The following is a 16,527-nucleotide window of genomic DNA, read 5'->3' as shown; positions in this document are numbered from 1 at the left end:
CATGAAGTAGAGTTAACGTACTATACATCAACATGAAGTAGAGTTAACGTACTGTTCATCAACATGAAGTAGAGTTAACGTACTGTACATCAACATGTTTCTGTTGTCTGAAGTAGAGTTAACGTACTGTTCATCAACATGAAGTAGAGTTAACGTACTGTTCATCAACATGAAGTAGAGTTAACGTACTGTACATCAACATGTTTCTGTTGTCTGAAGTAGAGTTAACGTACTGTTCATCAACATGTTTCTGTTGTCTGAAGTAGAGTTAACGTACTGTTCATCAACATGTTTCTGTTGTCTGAAGTAGAGTTAACTGTACTGTTCATCAACATGTTTCTCAACTTTGTACGATCAGTCCACTGTCTCGGTAGATCTTTTATGTACAGTGCAATCGAAAAGTATTCAAACACCTTGACTTTTTCCACATTTTGTTACGTAACAGCCTTATTCTAAAATGGATTAAATAAAAACAAGCGGCATCAATCTACAAACATTACCCCATAATGACAAAGCAAAAACAGGTTTTTAGAATTTTTTGCAAAAACAGAAATACCTTGTTTACAAAAGTATTCAGACCCTTTGCTATGAGACTCGACATTTTGCTCAGGTGCATCCTGTTTCCATTGATTATTCTTGAGATGTTTCCACAACTTGATTGGAGTCCACCTGTGGTAAATTCAATTGATTGGACATGATTTGGAAAGGCACACACCTGTCTATATAATGTTCCATAGTTGACAGTGCATGTCAGAGCAAAACCAAGCCATGAGGTCGAAGGAATTGTCCGTAGATCGCCAAGACAGGATTGTGTCGAGGCACAGATCTGGGGAAGGGTACCAAAGAATTTCTGCAGCATTGAAGGTCCCCAAGAACACAGTGGCCTCCATCATTCTTAAATGGATGAAGATTGGAACCACCAAGACTCTTCCTAGAGCTGGCGGCCCGGCCAAACTGAGCAATCGGCGGAGAAGGGCCTAGGTCAGGGAGGTGACCAAGAACCCAATGATCACTCTGACAGAGCTCCAGAGTTCCTTTCTAGAGATGGGAGAACCTTCCAGAAGGACAACCATCTCTGCAGCATTCCACCAATCAGCCACTCTTCAGTAAAAGCCACATTGCCAAAAGGCACCTAAAGGACTCTCACACCATGAGAAACAAGCTTATCTGGTCTGATGAAACCAATATTGAACGCTGTGGTCTGAATTGCAAGTTTCACGTCTGGAGGAAACCTGGCACCATCCCTACGGTGAAGCATGGTGGTGGCAGGATCATACTGTGGGGATGTTTTTCAGCGGCAGGGATGGGGAGACTAGTCAGGATCGAGGGAAAGATGAACGGAGAAAAGTACAGAGAGATCCTTGATGAAAACCTGCTCCAGAGCGGTCAGAACCTCAGACTGGGGCGAAGGTTGACCATCCACCAGGACAACAACCCTAAGCACACAGCCAAGACAACGCAGGAGTGGCTTCAGGATAAGTCTCTGAATGTGTTTGAGTGGCCCATGCAGAGCCCGGATTTGAACCCGATCGAACATCTCTGGAGAGACCTGAAAATAACTGTGCAGCAATGCTCCCCATCCAACCTGACAGAGCTTCAGAGGATCTGCAGAGAAGAATGGAAGAAACTCCCCAAATACAGGTGTGCCAAGCTTTTAGTGTCATATCCAAGAAAACTTGAGGCTGTAATAACTGCGAAAGGTGCTTCAACAAAGAATTAAGTAAAGAGTCTGAATACTTATGTAAATGTCATATTTCCGTTTTTATATTTAATACATTTGCAGAAATGTCTAAAAACCAGTTTTTGCTTTGTCATTATGGGGTATTGTGTGTAGATTGATGAGGGGGAATTTTTTTTTTTTTTAATCCATTTTAGAATAAGGTTGTAACGTAAATGTTTTTGGAAAAAGTCAAGGGGTCTGAATACTTTCCGAATGCACTGTGTATGTACACTGAGTTTACAAAACATTAGGAACACCTGCTCTTTCCATGACATAGACTGAACAGGTGAATCCAGGTGAAAGCTATGATACCTTATTGATGTCACCTGTTAAATCCACTTCAATCAGTGTAGATGAAGGGGAGGAGACAAGTTAAAGAAAGATTTTTAAGCATTGTGACAATTGAGACATGGATTGTGTATGTGTGCCATTCAGAGGGTGAATGGGCAAGACAAAATATTTAAGTCCATTTGAACGGGGTATGGTAGAAGGTGCCAGGCGCACCGGTTTGAGTGTGTCAAGAACTGCATCGCTGCTGGGTTTTTCACGCTCAACAGTTTCCCGTGTGTATCAAGAATGGTCCACCACCCAAAGGACATCCAGCCAACTTGGCACAAACTGTGGGAAGCATTGGAGTCAACATGGGCCAGCATCCCCGTGGAACGCTTGACACCTGGTAGAGTCCATACCCCGACAAATTGAGGCTGTTCTGAGGGCAAAAGCGGGTGCAACTCAATATTAGGAAGCTGTTCCTAATGTTTTGTACACTCTTCTCTGTCATCTCCTCACATGGTTGACAACTCCACGGCCTCCCCCGCAAAAAATACAAACAAAAAAACACCGATATTTTCCCACTAGCACTGACTTTTCTGATAAATACTTTGTTGAGGGAAAATGTACTTGATACGATTGTGATGTGTCGATGTCTCAACTAGCTATCTTAAGATGAATGCACTAATTGTTAGTTGCTCTGGATAAGAGCATCTACTAAATGTCTAAAATGTCAAATGTATTCCAGTTGGAACTTTACCTTGTGGAACAGCCAGGATTAGGAAGCAGGTGAAACCACCAGTCAGAAGGGTGGACATTAAGGATATCTTCCTCCCCAAATATTCCAGTATAAAGATGCAGAGTATATGACCTGGTATCTCTGTGAGTCCGAACATGAGCTGTGTCAAGAAGATGTCCAAGCCAAAGTTCCCGACGTTGAAGGACAAACAGTAGTAGGAGAGGTTTAACGAGAACCTGTGATTTCAGAGAGAGAGAGAGAGACACAAAAACAGACATCACATTTGTTTGTCATGATGAGATTTAGTATTGGCTAAAGGTTGGACAATTTGAGATATTAAGGTTTTAAAGAACGTACCATCCAAGAGTAATAGTTAAGAAGTATTTCCTAAGTACAGGAGATCTGATGAGAATGAGTACGCCTCCCTTCTGAACAACTTTCTCCTCAGCTATCTGGAATAGAGGTGATCTTTGTGTTAGATATTGCTCTTTGGGGGTAGATGTACGTTTACCATAATCAGTGCCTGAAAGGTCAATCGAACTCGAGCAATACAATGCAATTGCCATGGAAACGCACGAGGGAAAGGGCCGTGAGGGAAAGATCCCGATTCGCCTCATTGCCCACCAGCAAAATGTACCCGCATTTAGGCTTTTGTTTATATGTACATTTCACACTATATTGAGATAGAAATCTGAGTAAATGCTTGTATGGATGTCAACCCCAAACACATGTTCATGTCATCATTACCAATCAACTGCATTACAGTTAAAAAAACGACTTTGACTGCCACCACCACATTTCTGTATGTTAGCTATGCTACCCAGCTTATGAGAACGAGGGTTAGCATTTAGCAGTCACTTCTTCTATACCTGAAAAGGGACAATTTATGCAGCGAAAACTGCCAAATAAGAATATCAGAAATTGTGTAATCTAATTATTGTCAACCTAAAATTTTGTCATAGAAGTATAAATGCAGTTGATACAGGTTTTATGCCAATTTTCTGTATAAATAGCCTCTAGGATATATATAAACAGAGCATAAATGTCTAAATGTTTGTTTTCTTGGAAAGTTGTGAGTGATACAATATCAGTTACATTTACAACTTGTCTACGTCCTATCATCAACGGATTTCAGCCAGTGTATGGCTGTGGATTGACTTCATTGTTTGAATGTGTCACAAGCCGTGCTAGAACTCCGGTCTCAGATGTGGAGAGCTGGGGGTAATACCCCTTAGCCACAGAGGAGGTGTAGTAGGACCCAAATGAAACACCCAAGGCAATACTCCAGGCCAGTAGATTTAATGTAAAAACAAAGGTTCTTCGCCATTCACAAATAGTCCAACAAAAGTTCTTCTCAGAAAGAGGTATGTTAACAAAACAGGAGGCAAAACAAAATAACTCCACGAGGGGAGAAAAACAAACTAAAGATAACTTAGAAAACCTTACTTGGAAAGACACGGTGGAACAAAGCAGGAGACACATAGCCAGGACTCAATAACCAAGTGAGAAACAAGGGGAAAACACACAGCTAAAATACACAAGGGGAAACAAGGCACAGGTGACCTGGATCAAGCTAATTAGGACACACGAGGAAGAACTAAGGCAGAGGGGGAACACAGATGACCTCTAGAGGCCCGGAGACAAACAGGAGGCAGGAAGCTGACAGGACCCCCTCCTCTAGGAACGACTCCTGACGTTCCTTCCAGAACACCCCGGCCCCAGGGTGCGAAAATCTCGGATCAAACCTGGGTCCAGGATGTCCCTGGCTGGAACCCAGGAGCGCTCCTCTGGCCCGTAGCCCTCCCAGTCCACCAGATACTGCAGAGAGTTCTGGACCCTCCGGGAGTCCAGTATCCGGCGGACTGTGTAGGCTGGCTGGCCGTCAATGATCCTGGGAGGTGGCGGGGGTCTGCGTGGGGGGGCAAAAGGAGAAGACAAGACAGGTTTAAGGAGTGAAACATGGAAAGTGGGGTTAACTCTAAGGGAGCGAGGCAGAACCAAACGATACGAAACAGGGTTAACCTTTCTAGCAATGCGGAAAGGGCCGATGTATCTCTGGGAAAGCTTCTTGGATTCGACCCGGAGGGGCAGGTTCTTAGTGGCCAACCAAACTCTCTGACCAGCTCGGAAACTAGGGGCCGTCCGGCGGTGTCGATTAGCCTGACTTTGGTATCTCTGGGAGGTCCGAAGGAGGATACACCTGGCCTTCTTCCAGGTCCGCCTACAGCGTTGGACAAAGCGCTGGGCCGAGGGAACACCAACTTGCGCCTCTTCCTCTGGAAATAATGGAGGGTTGTAACCGAACTGGCATTCGAAGGGGGACAATCCGGTGGCTGAAGACTGGAGGGTGTTGTGGGCATATTCAGCCCAAATGATATAGGTGGCCCAAGACGTGGGATTACTGGCCGCCATACACCGCAGGGTGGTCTCCAGATCCTGATTAATCCGTTCCGTTTGGCCATTAGACTCTGGATGGAACCCTGACGATAGGCTGGCTGTGGCCCCAATAAGCCTGCAGAAGGCCCCCAAAACCGGGACGAGATGGGGACCTCGGTCAGAGACCACGTCCAGGGGAATGCCAAATATCCGGAAGACATGGTTCATGAGGAGCTCAGCAGTCTCCTTAGCCGAGGGCAGCTTGGGCAGGGGGAATAAACCGGGCAGCCTTAGAGAACCGGTCAACGATCACTAGGATGACGGTGTTGCCCTGGGATGGAGGAAGTCCCGTAACAAAGTCCAGAGAAAGGTGTGACCATGGCCTTCGAGGAATAGGTAAGGGATGGAGCAGTCCCTGGGGGTCGCTGGCGCGTCGACTTTCCCTGGTTGCACACCGGGCAGGCCTCAACATAGACCTGCACGTCCTTCTTGATGGACGGCCACCAAAACCGCCCGTCGGAGGAATTCCAGTGTGCGAGCACTGCCTGGATGGCATGTCAAGGGGCGACTCATGACCCCACTGCAAGACGCGGGCCCGAACAGAGAGAGGAACGTACAGGCGACCGGCAGGACCACCGCCTGGATCGGGCTCATGGACAAGGGCTTCTCGTACCCCTCTTTCTAGTTCCCACTGAAGAGGTGCGACGATCCTAGACCTCGGAATAATCGATGCCAAGGGCTTCTCTTGTACCTCGGGAGAATAGGCTCGAGACAGGGCATCCGGCTTGACGTTCTTGGTGCCAGGTCGGTAAGACAGGAGGAACTGGAATCGATTAAAGAAAAGGGACCATCGTGCTTGCCCGAGGGTTCATCCGCTTAGCCTGTTGGAGATATTCCAGGTTCTTGTGGTCTGTGAGAACCTGGAACGGGTGCTGAGCCCCCTCAAGCCAATGGCGCCACTCTTCCAAGGCCAGTTTTACTGCAAGCAACTCTAGATCCCCACGTGGTAGTTGCGCTCGGCCTCAGACAGGCGGCGAGACATGAAGGCACAAGGGTGTAATCTCCCATCCTCACCCCTCTGTGACAGGACGGCTCCCACCCCCCACCTCTGAGGCGTCCACCTCCACCACGAAAGGTCTTTCTGGGTCAGGAGTCACCAGAATCGGAGCAGACGTGAAGCGGCGCTTGAGATCCTCGAAGGCCCCTGCTGCTTCCGGACCCCAGTGAACCTTGGTCCCTCCTCCCTTGGTAAGCGTCGTCAAGGGGGCTACCACTGAGCTGAAATTCTTGATGAACTTCCGATAGAAGTTAGAAAAGCCAATGAACCGTTGAACCTCCTTGACCGTGGCAGGTGTGGGCCAGCTGCGGACCGCCTCGACCTTCTTGGGATCCATCTCTAGGTGCCCGGGAGTGACAATAAACCCGAGAAACTGAGTCTGAGAAACATGAAATTCACACTTCTCAGGTTTAACATAGAGGTGATTGTCAAGGAGCCTCTGGAGAACCCGGCTAACATGCCCCTCATGCTCCTTCAGTGACCTCGAGAAGATGAGGATATCGTCCAGGTACACGAAGACGAACAGATTAAGCATATCCCGGAGAACATCATTAATCAGGGCTTGGAATACTGCGGGGGCATTGGTGAGCCCGAACGGCATCACCCGATATTCATAGTGCCCCGTAGGCGTGTTGAACGCCGTCTTCCATTCGTCACCTTGCCGGATCCGCACGAGATGGTAAGCATTGCGGAGATCCAGTTTAGAAAAAATGGAAGCCCCTTGAAGCAGCTCAAAAGCAGTGGCCATGAAAGGAAGAGGATATCGATTCGAACCGTGATCTTGTTGAGTCCCCGGTAATCAATACAAGGCCTAAGACCCCCGTCCTTCTTTTCAACAAAAAAGAAGCCCGCCCCAGCCGGGGAAGTAGAGGCATGGATGAGGCCGGCTGCCAAGGACTCCTTAATGTAGGTGTCCATAGCTGCGTGCTCGGGGAGGACAAGGAAAAGATCCGACCTCTAGGAGGGCAGCACCCAGGGAGTAGATCAATGGCACAGTCATACGTGCGATGAGGCGGTAAGGAAGTAGCCCGGGCCTTGCTGAACACAGCCTTGAACCGATGGTAAACACTGGGGACTAGGGAGACGTCAACAGACTCTTGAAACTGGGTACTAGGGGCTGAGGGACTCTGAAGCATGCAGGTGAGTTGGCAAGTGGGACCCCAGCTTAGAATGGTGCCAGTAGGCCAGTCGATCTGGGGATTATGTCTGCATAGCCAAGGGTGACCCAGGATAATAGGATACTCGGGAGAGTCAATGAGATAGAAGGTTTCCTCCTGCTGGTGTTGAGAGATGGTAAGTCGCAGGGACTGAGTCGCCTCTGTAACCTTACCTGGTTCCAGAGGTCTGCCATCTAAGGCTGTAACTGCCTGGGGATGAGGAAGTAGTTGGGTAGGGATCTTAAGTTCCTTAGCCAAGGTTACATCCAGGAAATCACCTGCGGCACCGGAATCGATCATAGCCTGGACCCGATGCTGGTGGCCCTCCCAGGACAGAGTGGCTGGAATAGCCAGGACAGCGTTAGTAGGAGGAGCTCTAATTCTCCTCATCACAGCCCTCCTGTAGCTGGGCGGGGACTGGCGTTTCCCGAAAGCTCGGGGCAAGTGGATCGGAAGTGGCCGGCAACCCCGCAGTAGAGGCACCGACGCTCCCTCATGCGACGTTCCCTTTCATTGGGAGAAAGCCTGGAACGGCCTAACTGCATGCTCTCCGGGGAATCCTGGAGCAGTTCAGGAGCCGGGGAAGCTCTGAATGACGGAGTCCAAACAGGAGAAACAGAGCTGCTCCGAGGAACTTGGGACTGAGACACCTGGCGGCGAGCCGTTCTCCGCTCTCTTAGACGATTGTCCAGGCGGATGGCCAAGGCTATGAGGGACTCGAGATCTCCAGCTGGTTCTCGGGTGGCTAACTCATCTTGAAGGGGCTCAGATAACCCTCCCTGAAAGCAGACCCTCAGCGCTTCATCATTCCATCCGCTCCTTGCTGCTATGGTCCGAAAATCAATGGCGAAATCTGCCGTGCTTCGGGAGCCCTGACGGAGAGACAGTAGGCGCTGGAAGCCTCCCGCCCACTGACAGGATGATCGAACACCCGCTTGAACTCTTCTACAAATGCAGCGTGGGAATCACAACAGACCTCCTGGGACTGCCACACCGCAGAGGCCCAGGCGAGCGCCTTGTCTGAAAGAAGGGTAATGATGTAGGCAATCTTGGAACGGTCTGTGGGAAAACTTGAGGATTGGAGCTCGAAGGTGAGGGAGCATTGGGTGAGGAAACCCTGGCAAGAGCTTGGATCCCCAGAAAAGGGCTTGGGAGGTGGTAGTCGGGGGCTCCGCCAACCGAGAAGGCCTGTCGTCACTGGGAGGTGACCTGGGGGAAGGGAGAGGACCAAGGAGGCGTTCAAAGAGCTGGTGAAGGGAACTCATCATTTCGGCCAGGAGTTGAGAATGTCTAGCCATCAGCTCCTCTTGTCGGCTGAGAACGGCTTCATGGCGCTGGAAAGAAGCCTCATGTCGAGTGATCACCGCCAACAGGTCCTGGGAACTGAGTGTTTCTGGGTCCATGATTGACTTGGTTATTCTGTCACAAGCCGTGCTAGAACTCCGGTCTCAGATGTGGAGAGCTGGGGGTAATACCCCTTAGCCACAGAGGAGGTGTAGTAGGACCCAAATGAAACACCCAAGGCAATACTCCAGGCCAGTAGATTTAATGTAAAAACAAAGGTTCTTCGCCATTCACAAATAGTCCAACAAAAGTTCTTCTCAGAAAGAGGTATGTTAACAAAACAGGAGGCAAAACAAAATAACTCCACGAGGGGAGAAAAACAAACTAAAGATAACTTAGAAAACCTTACTTGGAAAGACACGGTGGAACAAAGCAGGAGACACATAGCCAGGACTCAATAACCAAGTGAGAAACAAGGGGAAAACACACAGCTAAAATACACAAGGGGAAACAAGGCACAGGTGACCTGGATCAAGCTAATTAGGACACACGAGGAAGAACTAAGGCAGAGGGGAACACAGATGACCTCTAGAGGCCCGGAGACAAACAGGAGGCAGGAAGCTGACAGAATGGAATGTTGGCATATTGGCAGTTAATTTGAACAATTATTGTGACATTTCTTCTAAAACTGGCTGACTAGCTAGCTAGCTAGCTAGCTAACAAACATACAGTGCAGATAAATTCTTCAAATTCATTATTTTTACAATATCTTATCACAGCACTGGCAAACCATGGTTGACCAACTCCCTCCCTGATCATAAAAAGTTTCATTTCCATTCTAGTATTCTAATTCCTAATTCATGCACTTTACCTTCTCCAGAATAGTATCTGGAACTGTGCGTTTGTTGATGGCTGCTACCCTGAGTATCAACTTCTTAGCTTCCTCTGATTTCCCCTGATCCAATAACCATCTGGCTGATTCAGGAATAAACCTGGAAATACATAACAAGCAGATTTTACAAATTATAATTAATATTGCTAATATTAATATTCAGCTTGGGTGCTGTAATGCTCCGTTTGGCTTTGTAATGTCCCTGAGGTCTTTATCAGTTTGAATAACTTCTGTTTGGGATGTGTAATGCCTCTCTGGATTAAAACGATCCGTTTTAATATTGGTGAAAGACGACACGTGTACACACCATATATATACGGCGACCACTGCTATTGGTGCAGCCATGACAAACTGCGCAAGTCTCCAGTCTCGGATGAAGAAGATCATGCCAGCAAGGATGCACTGGCCAACTCCACCGAACGTCTGACTCAAACAAGACGCATAAGAACGTCTTGTCACTCCGACCCATTCAGTTGCTGTAGAAAGGAACATTTTATAATGTTATACAACTTGTTATTTTGACCAGCTGCCTGACAAATCATTGACTGAGTTCTGTTATCTCATGTTTTTTTTATTATAGAGCATAGTCTATTTGAAATGGACATCACTTTACCTAATACAATGCCGTTGATTCGAAATCCACCATATGCGATCCCTACTAAAAACTGGGATGCCAGATACAAATAAAAGTTTGGAGACAGGCCTGTTGTTACAGTAAAGATTAGCATAATAACCATGGGTATCTGAGTTGCTCGTTGGCGACCAAATCTAGAAGAGAAAAAAAGTGCAGAAAACCATGTTGGTTAAAACAGTTTTAAACCTCCTTTTGAAGGTTTGATGAATGTTCCTCTTGGTTTACTTGTTTATGTTTGGTGGTGTTTTTACAAAAGAGAAAGAAAGAAACCAAGAAGTATAGGACATGTTATTCACAACTTCAAGTGTGCTTACGATTCAGCAAAAGGTCCGAACAAGAGTGAACCAAGAAGAATGCCAGCCATGAACACAGTTTGTGCAAGTCCGACAACGTTAGCTTTGCCACAGACAAGATCAAACTGCAACAAAATAAAATCTGATAACATATAAGCTCATTAATGACATGACAAAATACAGTCTTATGGTTAGTAAAAACAATAGTTCATCCCCAGCACTCATCCTGTCCTACTTACATCAGTGACTATGGTGGCCTCGTACATTATCTTGTTGTACACCCATCCATTCTGGCACTCAGTGGTCTGATTGAGTCCATGCTCCCTGATGGTGTCAATGTCCCAGTCCACAGGGGTAAACATCAGACACCTACTGAAGGCTCCATCCTCCTCCCGGGGCACGGTCAGATTCAGCTGTTCCTCACTGCTCAGATTAGAACCAGCTCTAAGGATCCAGTCAGTGTTACAGTGGCACTCAGGGTCTGACTGGATGAAAATCAAACTGGCCAGGTGGAAAGGCAGGATAAGATTCGGGAAGCATAGTCCAAATAGTATAAGCTTCTGGAATAATCCAAAGTCTCCAATGGTCCTCAGGATCTCACCAAAATCAGCCATGTTCAAGAATCAAGCGATTCTCTGTTTGAGGAGCTCCAGACAGAAGGTGTTTGTCACAAAGAATCCTTTATGCAAGATAAATTAATGTTTAACTCTACTGTCCCACAGTATTTCAGCAAGCATGATTCAGCATGTGTGGAAACATGACTTTTTAACAAGAACTGTAAGAAGTAATGTATCTGTACCGTCACTTCCCTAGTTATACAATTTACCAAACCCCCAATATGAATATTTTGCCCATCTACACTCTGAACAAAGTCCCCAAAAATATTTTAGTTGCGTTATAATATCGCTTAGGTGTTCCAAAATTAAGCAAGCAGAACCACATTATAAAATTGAACCACAGGAGGTTGACAGCACCTTAATTGGGGAGAATGGGCTCGTGGTAATGGCTGGAGCGGAATCAGTGGAATGGTATCAAATGCATCAAACACATGGTTTCCATGGTTTCCAGGTGTTTGATGCCATTCCATTTGCGCCGTTCCGGACATTATTATGATCCGTTCTCCCTTCAGCAGCCTCACTGCTCAGATTAGAACCAGCTCTAAGGATCCAGTCAGTGTTACAATGACGCTCAGGGGTCTGACTGGATGAAAATCAAACTGACCAGGTGGAAAGGCAGGATAAGATTCGGGAAGCATATTCCCAAAACTATAAGCTTCTGGAATGATCCAAAGTCTCCAATGGTCCTCAGGATCTCGCCAAAATCAGACATGTTAATGCTGCTTGAGGAGCCCCAGAAAGAAGCACCTTTGAACAAGATAAATTAATGTTTAACTCTATTGTCCCACAGTCTTTCAACAGTCATGATTCAGCATTAATGGAAACGTGACTTTTGAAACGAACATTCTGCACGCTCAGTTCCCTAATCCCTAATTATACATATTTCCTTTTATTACATGTAGTTTTACAGGGACAAGTGCACATTAATCAACATTGCTGTAAAAGTGCCAGTTTTAGCCAGCCGGCTAGTTTTCAACAAACCCCTAATTTGAATGTTTTGCCATCAAGTTCGTGCCAGACATGATTTTAGTTTCACTAATGAACTTGCTTAGGAGCTCCGAAATCATGCAAGCAGTTCAACATTATATAAATAAACGTCCTTCAGACTCACATCATAGTATCTGATTTTAGACATGAATTAAGAGTTAATCCATTGTTTTTACCAGTCAACGAATGACTGATTATTCATTACATAGATATCATAAACGTTCCTTATCTCTTGTAGAATGAATGTTGCATAATGAAACCTTTCAAAGACTATGTAACACTTGGAAGGTCAGGTGACTTCCCAGAACTGTAGCTGTAGAGGTAAGACCATTTAATTAACTTGATGCAGGACTGCCCTTTGGGTTATAATAATATGCCATTTAGCAGGCGCTTTTATCCAAAGCGACTTACAGTCATGCGTGCATACATTTTTGTGTATGGGTGGTCCTGAGGATCGAACCCACTACCTTGGCGTTACAAGCGCCGTGCTCTACCAGCTGAGCTACAGAGGACAACGTGCTCTCTCAGAAAAAAGTATTATTGTTGTGGAACTGCAAGGACTACTTGTGAAACTGGTGGACTTCCATTTATAATACAGGGGATCCGATCCGATCCAGTAGAGGTTAATGACAGATCGGTATCTCAATAAATGTTTTGTCTAAATTACTATACATTTCGCAATGTGTGCAGACCTCCACAATCAACCTGATACCCCAAATAAACAATTTTGGACAAGCCTAAATCTTGTGGTCCTCTGTAGCTCAGCTGGTAGAGCACGGCGCTTGTAACGCCAAGGTAGTGGGTTCGATCCCCGGGACCACCCATACACAAAAAATAAAATAATGTATGCACCCATGATTGTAAGTCGCTTTGGATAAAAGCGTCTGCTAAATGGCATATTATTATCAATTACGGGCACGGTTGACCAATGAACAACGTCTTCAATAGCCAACTTTATCCTCTGCAATACTTTTTACAGTAGGTAATAAGCTGTAGTCAGGTGGTCATTACCAGGTTATGAGGTCTTAACTGGCCAGGTGGAAAGGCAGGATAATCCAAAGTCTCAAATGGTCCTCAGGATCGCACCAAAATCAGTGATGGTGTTGATACTGGTGGATCTCTGCTTGAGGAGTTCCAAGAAAGAACGTGTTGAGTCTCAGAAGCATCTTTAAACGAGCTAAATAATTTTTTTAACTAAACCACAATGTTTAATCAAGGATGATTCAGCAGATGAGTGGATGGTTTACATTTACAAGAAGAGTCTGTCCTTATATTCTGTTTCATACTCAGGCAAAATGTACACTTTTTGCAGTCCTAATCAAGACAGTTTAAATACAGTTTCCACCATTCATCAACTATTAAAAATATCTTAAACAGTCAGATTCTCTGACTTTCATGTAGAAGTGGATTTAGGCTGCCTTTAAGATCACACTTTCCCTTCGAAATTCGACGTATTATGGAGTAATGTCTATTTCTGACGCATTAATTCCATGTGGTTACTGGGTTAATTCTCCAGGGTTACAGGGTTAATTCTCCAGGGTTACAGGGTTAATTCTCTAGGGTTACAGGGTTATTTCTCCATGGTTACAGGGTTGAAACAGAAACAACTCAAAGTTGAACAGTTTAGCCATTAATTCCAAGTGCTTAAGGTTAGGGCTATGGTTTTGGGATTTAATTAATTTAAAATGACACGCTATTACCATCAGGTCTCATCAGTATTCTCCGAATTCTCGCGGCTTATTACAGCATTATGAACTGTCGAAGGGCAGAGGTCTAAGCAGTTCGCTCTGACTCAACACTGAGCATTACGAGTTCACGCCCAGTGCTGGGCAATCATTTTTCATTTTATGTGTGATTGCAGAAGAAGGCATATGTCTACGTTGTCGGGACATTTAGAGGTGTTGTGATCCCATCCTGTATAACAGCAATAACAGCTTGTGCGCGATGTCTAATATTAAGGTAGTCTCGAGGTATTCCTCGCCTGAGGTAGAATACCTCATGATAAGCTGTAGACCACACTATCTACCGAGAGAGTTTTCATCTATATTTTTCGTACCCGTCTGTTTACCACCACAAACTGACGCGGGCACTAAGACTGCACTCAACGAGCTGTATAAGGCCTTAAGCGAACAAGAAAACGCTCATCCAGAAACGGCGCTCCTAGTGGCCGGGGATTTTAATGCAGGCAAACAAATCCGCTTTACCTCATTTCTACCAGCATGTCACATGTGAAACCAGATGAAATAAAACTGTAGACCACCTTTACTCCACACATAGAGACGCGTACAAAGCTCTCCCTCGCCCTCCATTTGGCAAATATGACCATAATTCTATCCTCCTGATTCCTGCTTACAAGCAAGATTCTTCGAATTCTTCCACTATCGGCTTATCTATTTATTATGGCCATCGAGATGTTAGCTATTAAAATCAGATCCAACAATAATGTAGCGACCCGCACAGACAGCTGTGTGTTATGTGTTAGGCTAGTAGATGGTTGTGTTGTACCTACCAGTACCCAGTGTTCGCGGGGTCCGACATGTCAATCAACCTGCTATCTGCCAATCACGGGAATGCCTGGAATGTTCTGATGCCGGGCATCCTGGCGGTTGGCGGAGTGGCGTGGAGGGGGGTTGGGCAGGGGGATGGAGCATTGGAAGTTAAGACCAGGTTTAGCCTTTGTTCTCTCTCTTTTTACGTCTGGGCTTCACAAGAGAAGGTCGCGATTGGCTTGTGGGTTATCTTTCATTTATTTGGCGTGGGCTACGGCCAAACAGTAGCCTGTGTAAAGTTGGTTTAATAAACCGTCCATTCGTAAACTCAATCCTCTGTCTGGACAGTTGTTCTTTTATGATCTAGTCAGGTCATTACATTGGTGTCAGAAGTAAAAACGTTGATAAAAGTTAGCCAGCTAGCTAGCTGACTTCTGTGGCTAGCTACCGTAGGTGAGAACGGGGGTTGAAGATGCTTCGAGGGAATCCGAAAGTGAAGGTGGAGGTAGGGGACGATTATGGCCAAGGAGGTGCGTGTGCATGGGCGTCGGGGGTTCTGGCTGAGGAGATCGCCAGGGCATCGGAGCCCAGAGGCCGCTTGAGGGAGGACGTTAGAGTGATGGCGGCTGAAGCGGGCATGAGTGCTTCGTCGACTGTGTTTCGCGGATTCTGGTGGGCGGACCGAAGGGGTGACGTCGACGCAGCGGGACGAGGAATCTGGGGCTCAGGATGTAAACAAACATGGCGGCGCCCAGTTCCCGGCTGCGTCCGTATCCGTTAAGACCCCGAAGTATTCCGGTAAGGCGGATTGGGAAGCTTTTCATGCTCAGTTTGAACTGTTAGCTCATTTTAGGGGGTGGTCGGATGAAGATAGGGCACTGCAGTTGGCTTTATGCCTCACGGATGAAGCTCTGGCCTGTTTGATATTGATTAGCCCCGAGGACAGACGTGATTATGGTGCTTTAGTGGGAGCACTGAGGAGGCGCTATGGACAGTGTGTACAGCCCGGGCTACTGCGCTCCGAACTGAGTAATAGACGCAGGCAGCCTGGAGAGCCTCTACGGGTGCTAGCTAATGACATTGAGAGCCTCTCTCGGCGGGCATATGCTCACATGCCCCCCTCCGTGCAGAGCGAGCTAGCACGGGACCAGTTCATACAGGCGCTCTCTCCTACGGAGCTGCGCATACAGACCCAGCTGGCTCATCCTGAGTCATTGCAGGTAGCCTTGGAGATGGCTTTGGAGAGGGAGCTGGTGTGGGCTGGGGCTTCAGCTGGGGCTTTGGTGGGGGTGCAGGGAGACAGACCCTCTGTGCGAGCTGGGGGGCAGAGCAGCCCGGAGCCGGAAAAGCCTGCATGGGTGGCTGAAATGACAGAACTCATTCGTGCTGTGTCGCTACAGGCGGCACGAAACACACGCCCTGGTCCCAGGGTCTGCTGGGGTTGTGGCCAGCCAGGCCATCTGCGCCGAGATTGCCCCATGTCCCCCAGAGCTCAGGGGAAACGGCTCGGGGTCCGCATAGACCGGGTAGTGCGGACCCCTGGCTTTCTATCCCAACCACCATCTTCTTCAGGAGGAGCCCACCGGCACAGACGGGGAAGCAAGGCTCCACTTCCCCCAGAAGCAGACGAGGGCAAGCGGATGGAGCCTGTTGTTGTGGTGGGCCGGACCTGTGTTGGGGACTTTTGTCATGTCCCTGTCACTGTGGAGGGGGTGCCCTGCTCCGCCCTGGTGGACACTGGGTCCACAGTAACCCTGGTGAGGCCAGATATTGTGCCAGGTTGGACTCAGTGTGAGCCTACAACTGTGCAGCTCCGCACAGTCACAGGTGAGCTGGCACCCATGAAAGGGAAGGGAATAATGACTCTGACAGTAGGGGGCAGGACTGTGCGTCATCCTGTGTGGGTGGCGGCTGTGCAGGACCCTTGTATCCTGGGGTTGAACTTTCTTAGGAGCACAGGCTGCCAGTTAGACCTAAATAGGGGCACACTGAGCTTCCAGGGAGGGCCGGAG

At 47.2% G+C, this 16,527-nt stretch overlaps 1 protein-coding gene across 2 annotated transcripts in view; it reads right to left on the bottom strand.

Moving 5' to 3' along the window:
• slc22a13a (solute carrier family 22 member 13a) overlaps nt 1-11,068 on the bottom strand; it is a 39,507-nt gene extending 28,439 nt beyond the window's left edge. For both annotated transcript variants that reach the window (XM_041842412.1, XM_041842413.1), the window contains exons 1-7: nt 10,662-11,068; nt 10,444-10,547; nt 10,109-10,263; nt 9,803-9,971; nt 9,475-9,595; nt 3,087-3,181; nt 2,751-2,965 (exon numbers count right to left, since the gene is read on the bottom strand). In XM_041842412.1, coding sequence (XP_041698346.1) covers nt 2,751-2,965; nt 3,087-3,181; nt 9,475-9,595; nt 9,803-9,971; nt 10,109-10,263; nt 10,444-10,547; nt 10,662-11,036 — 1,234 coding nt within the window. In that variant the 5' untranslated portion in view covers nt 11,037-11,068. The remainder of the gene's footprint in view (nt 1-2,750; nt 2,966-3,086; nt 3,182-9,474; nt 9,596-9,802; nt 9,972-10,108; nt 10,264-10,443; nt 10,548-10,661) is intronic.
• Nucleotides 11,069-16,527: the final 5,459 nt, after the last annotated feature.

The sequence above is a fragment of the Coregonus clupeaformis genome, chromosome 21 (assembly GCF_020615455.1).
Source record: "Coregonus clupeaformis isolate EN_2021a chromosome 21, ASM2061545v1, whole genome shotgun sequence".
In the NCBI taxonomy this organism is placed as follows: domain Eukaryota; kingdom Metazoa; phylum Chordata; class Actinopteri; order Salmoniformes; family Salmonidae; genus Coregonus; species Coregonus clupeaformis.
The sequence above is the reverse complement of the archived record's forward strand: the minus strand, read 5'-3'. Positions and strand labels throughout refer to the sequence as shown.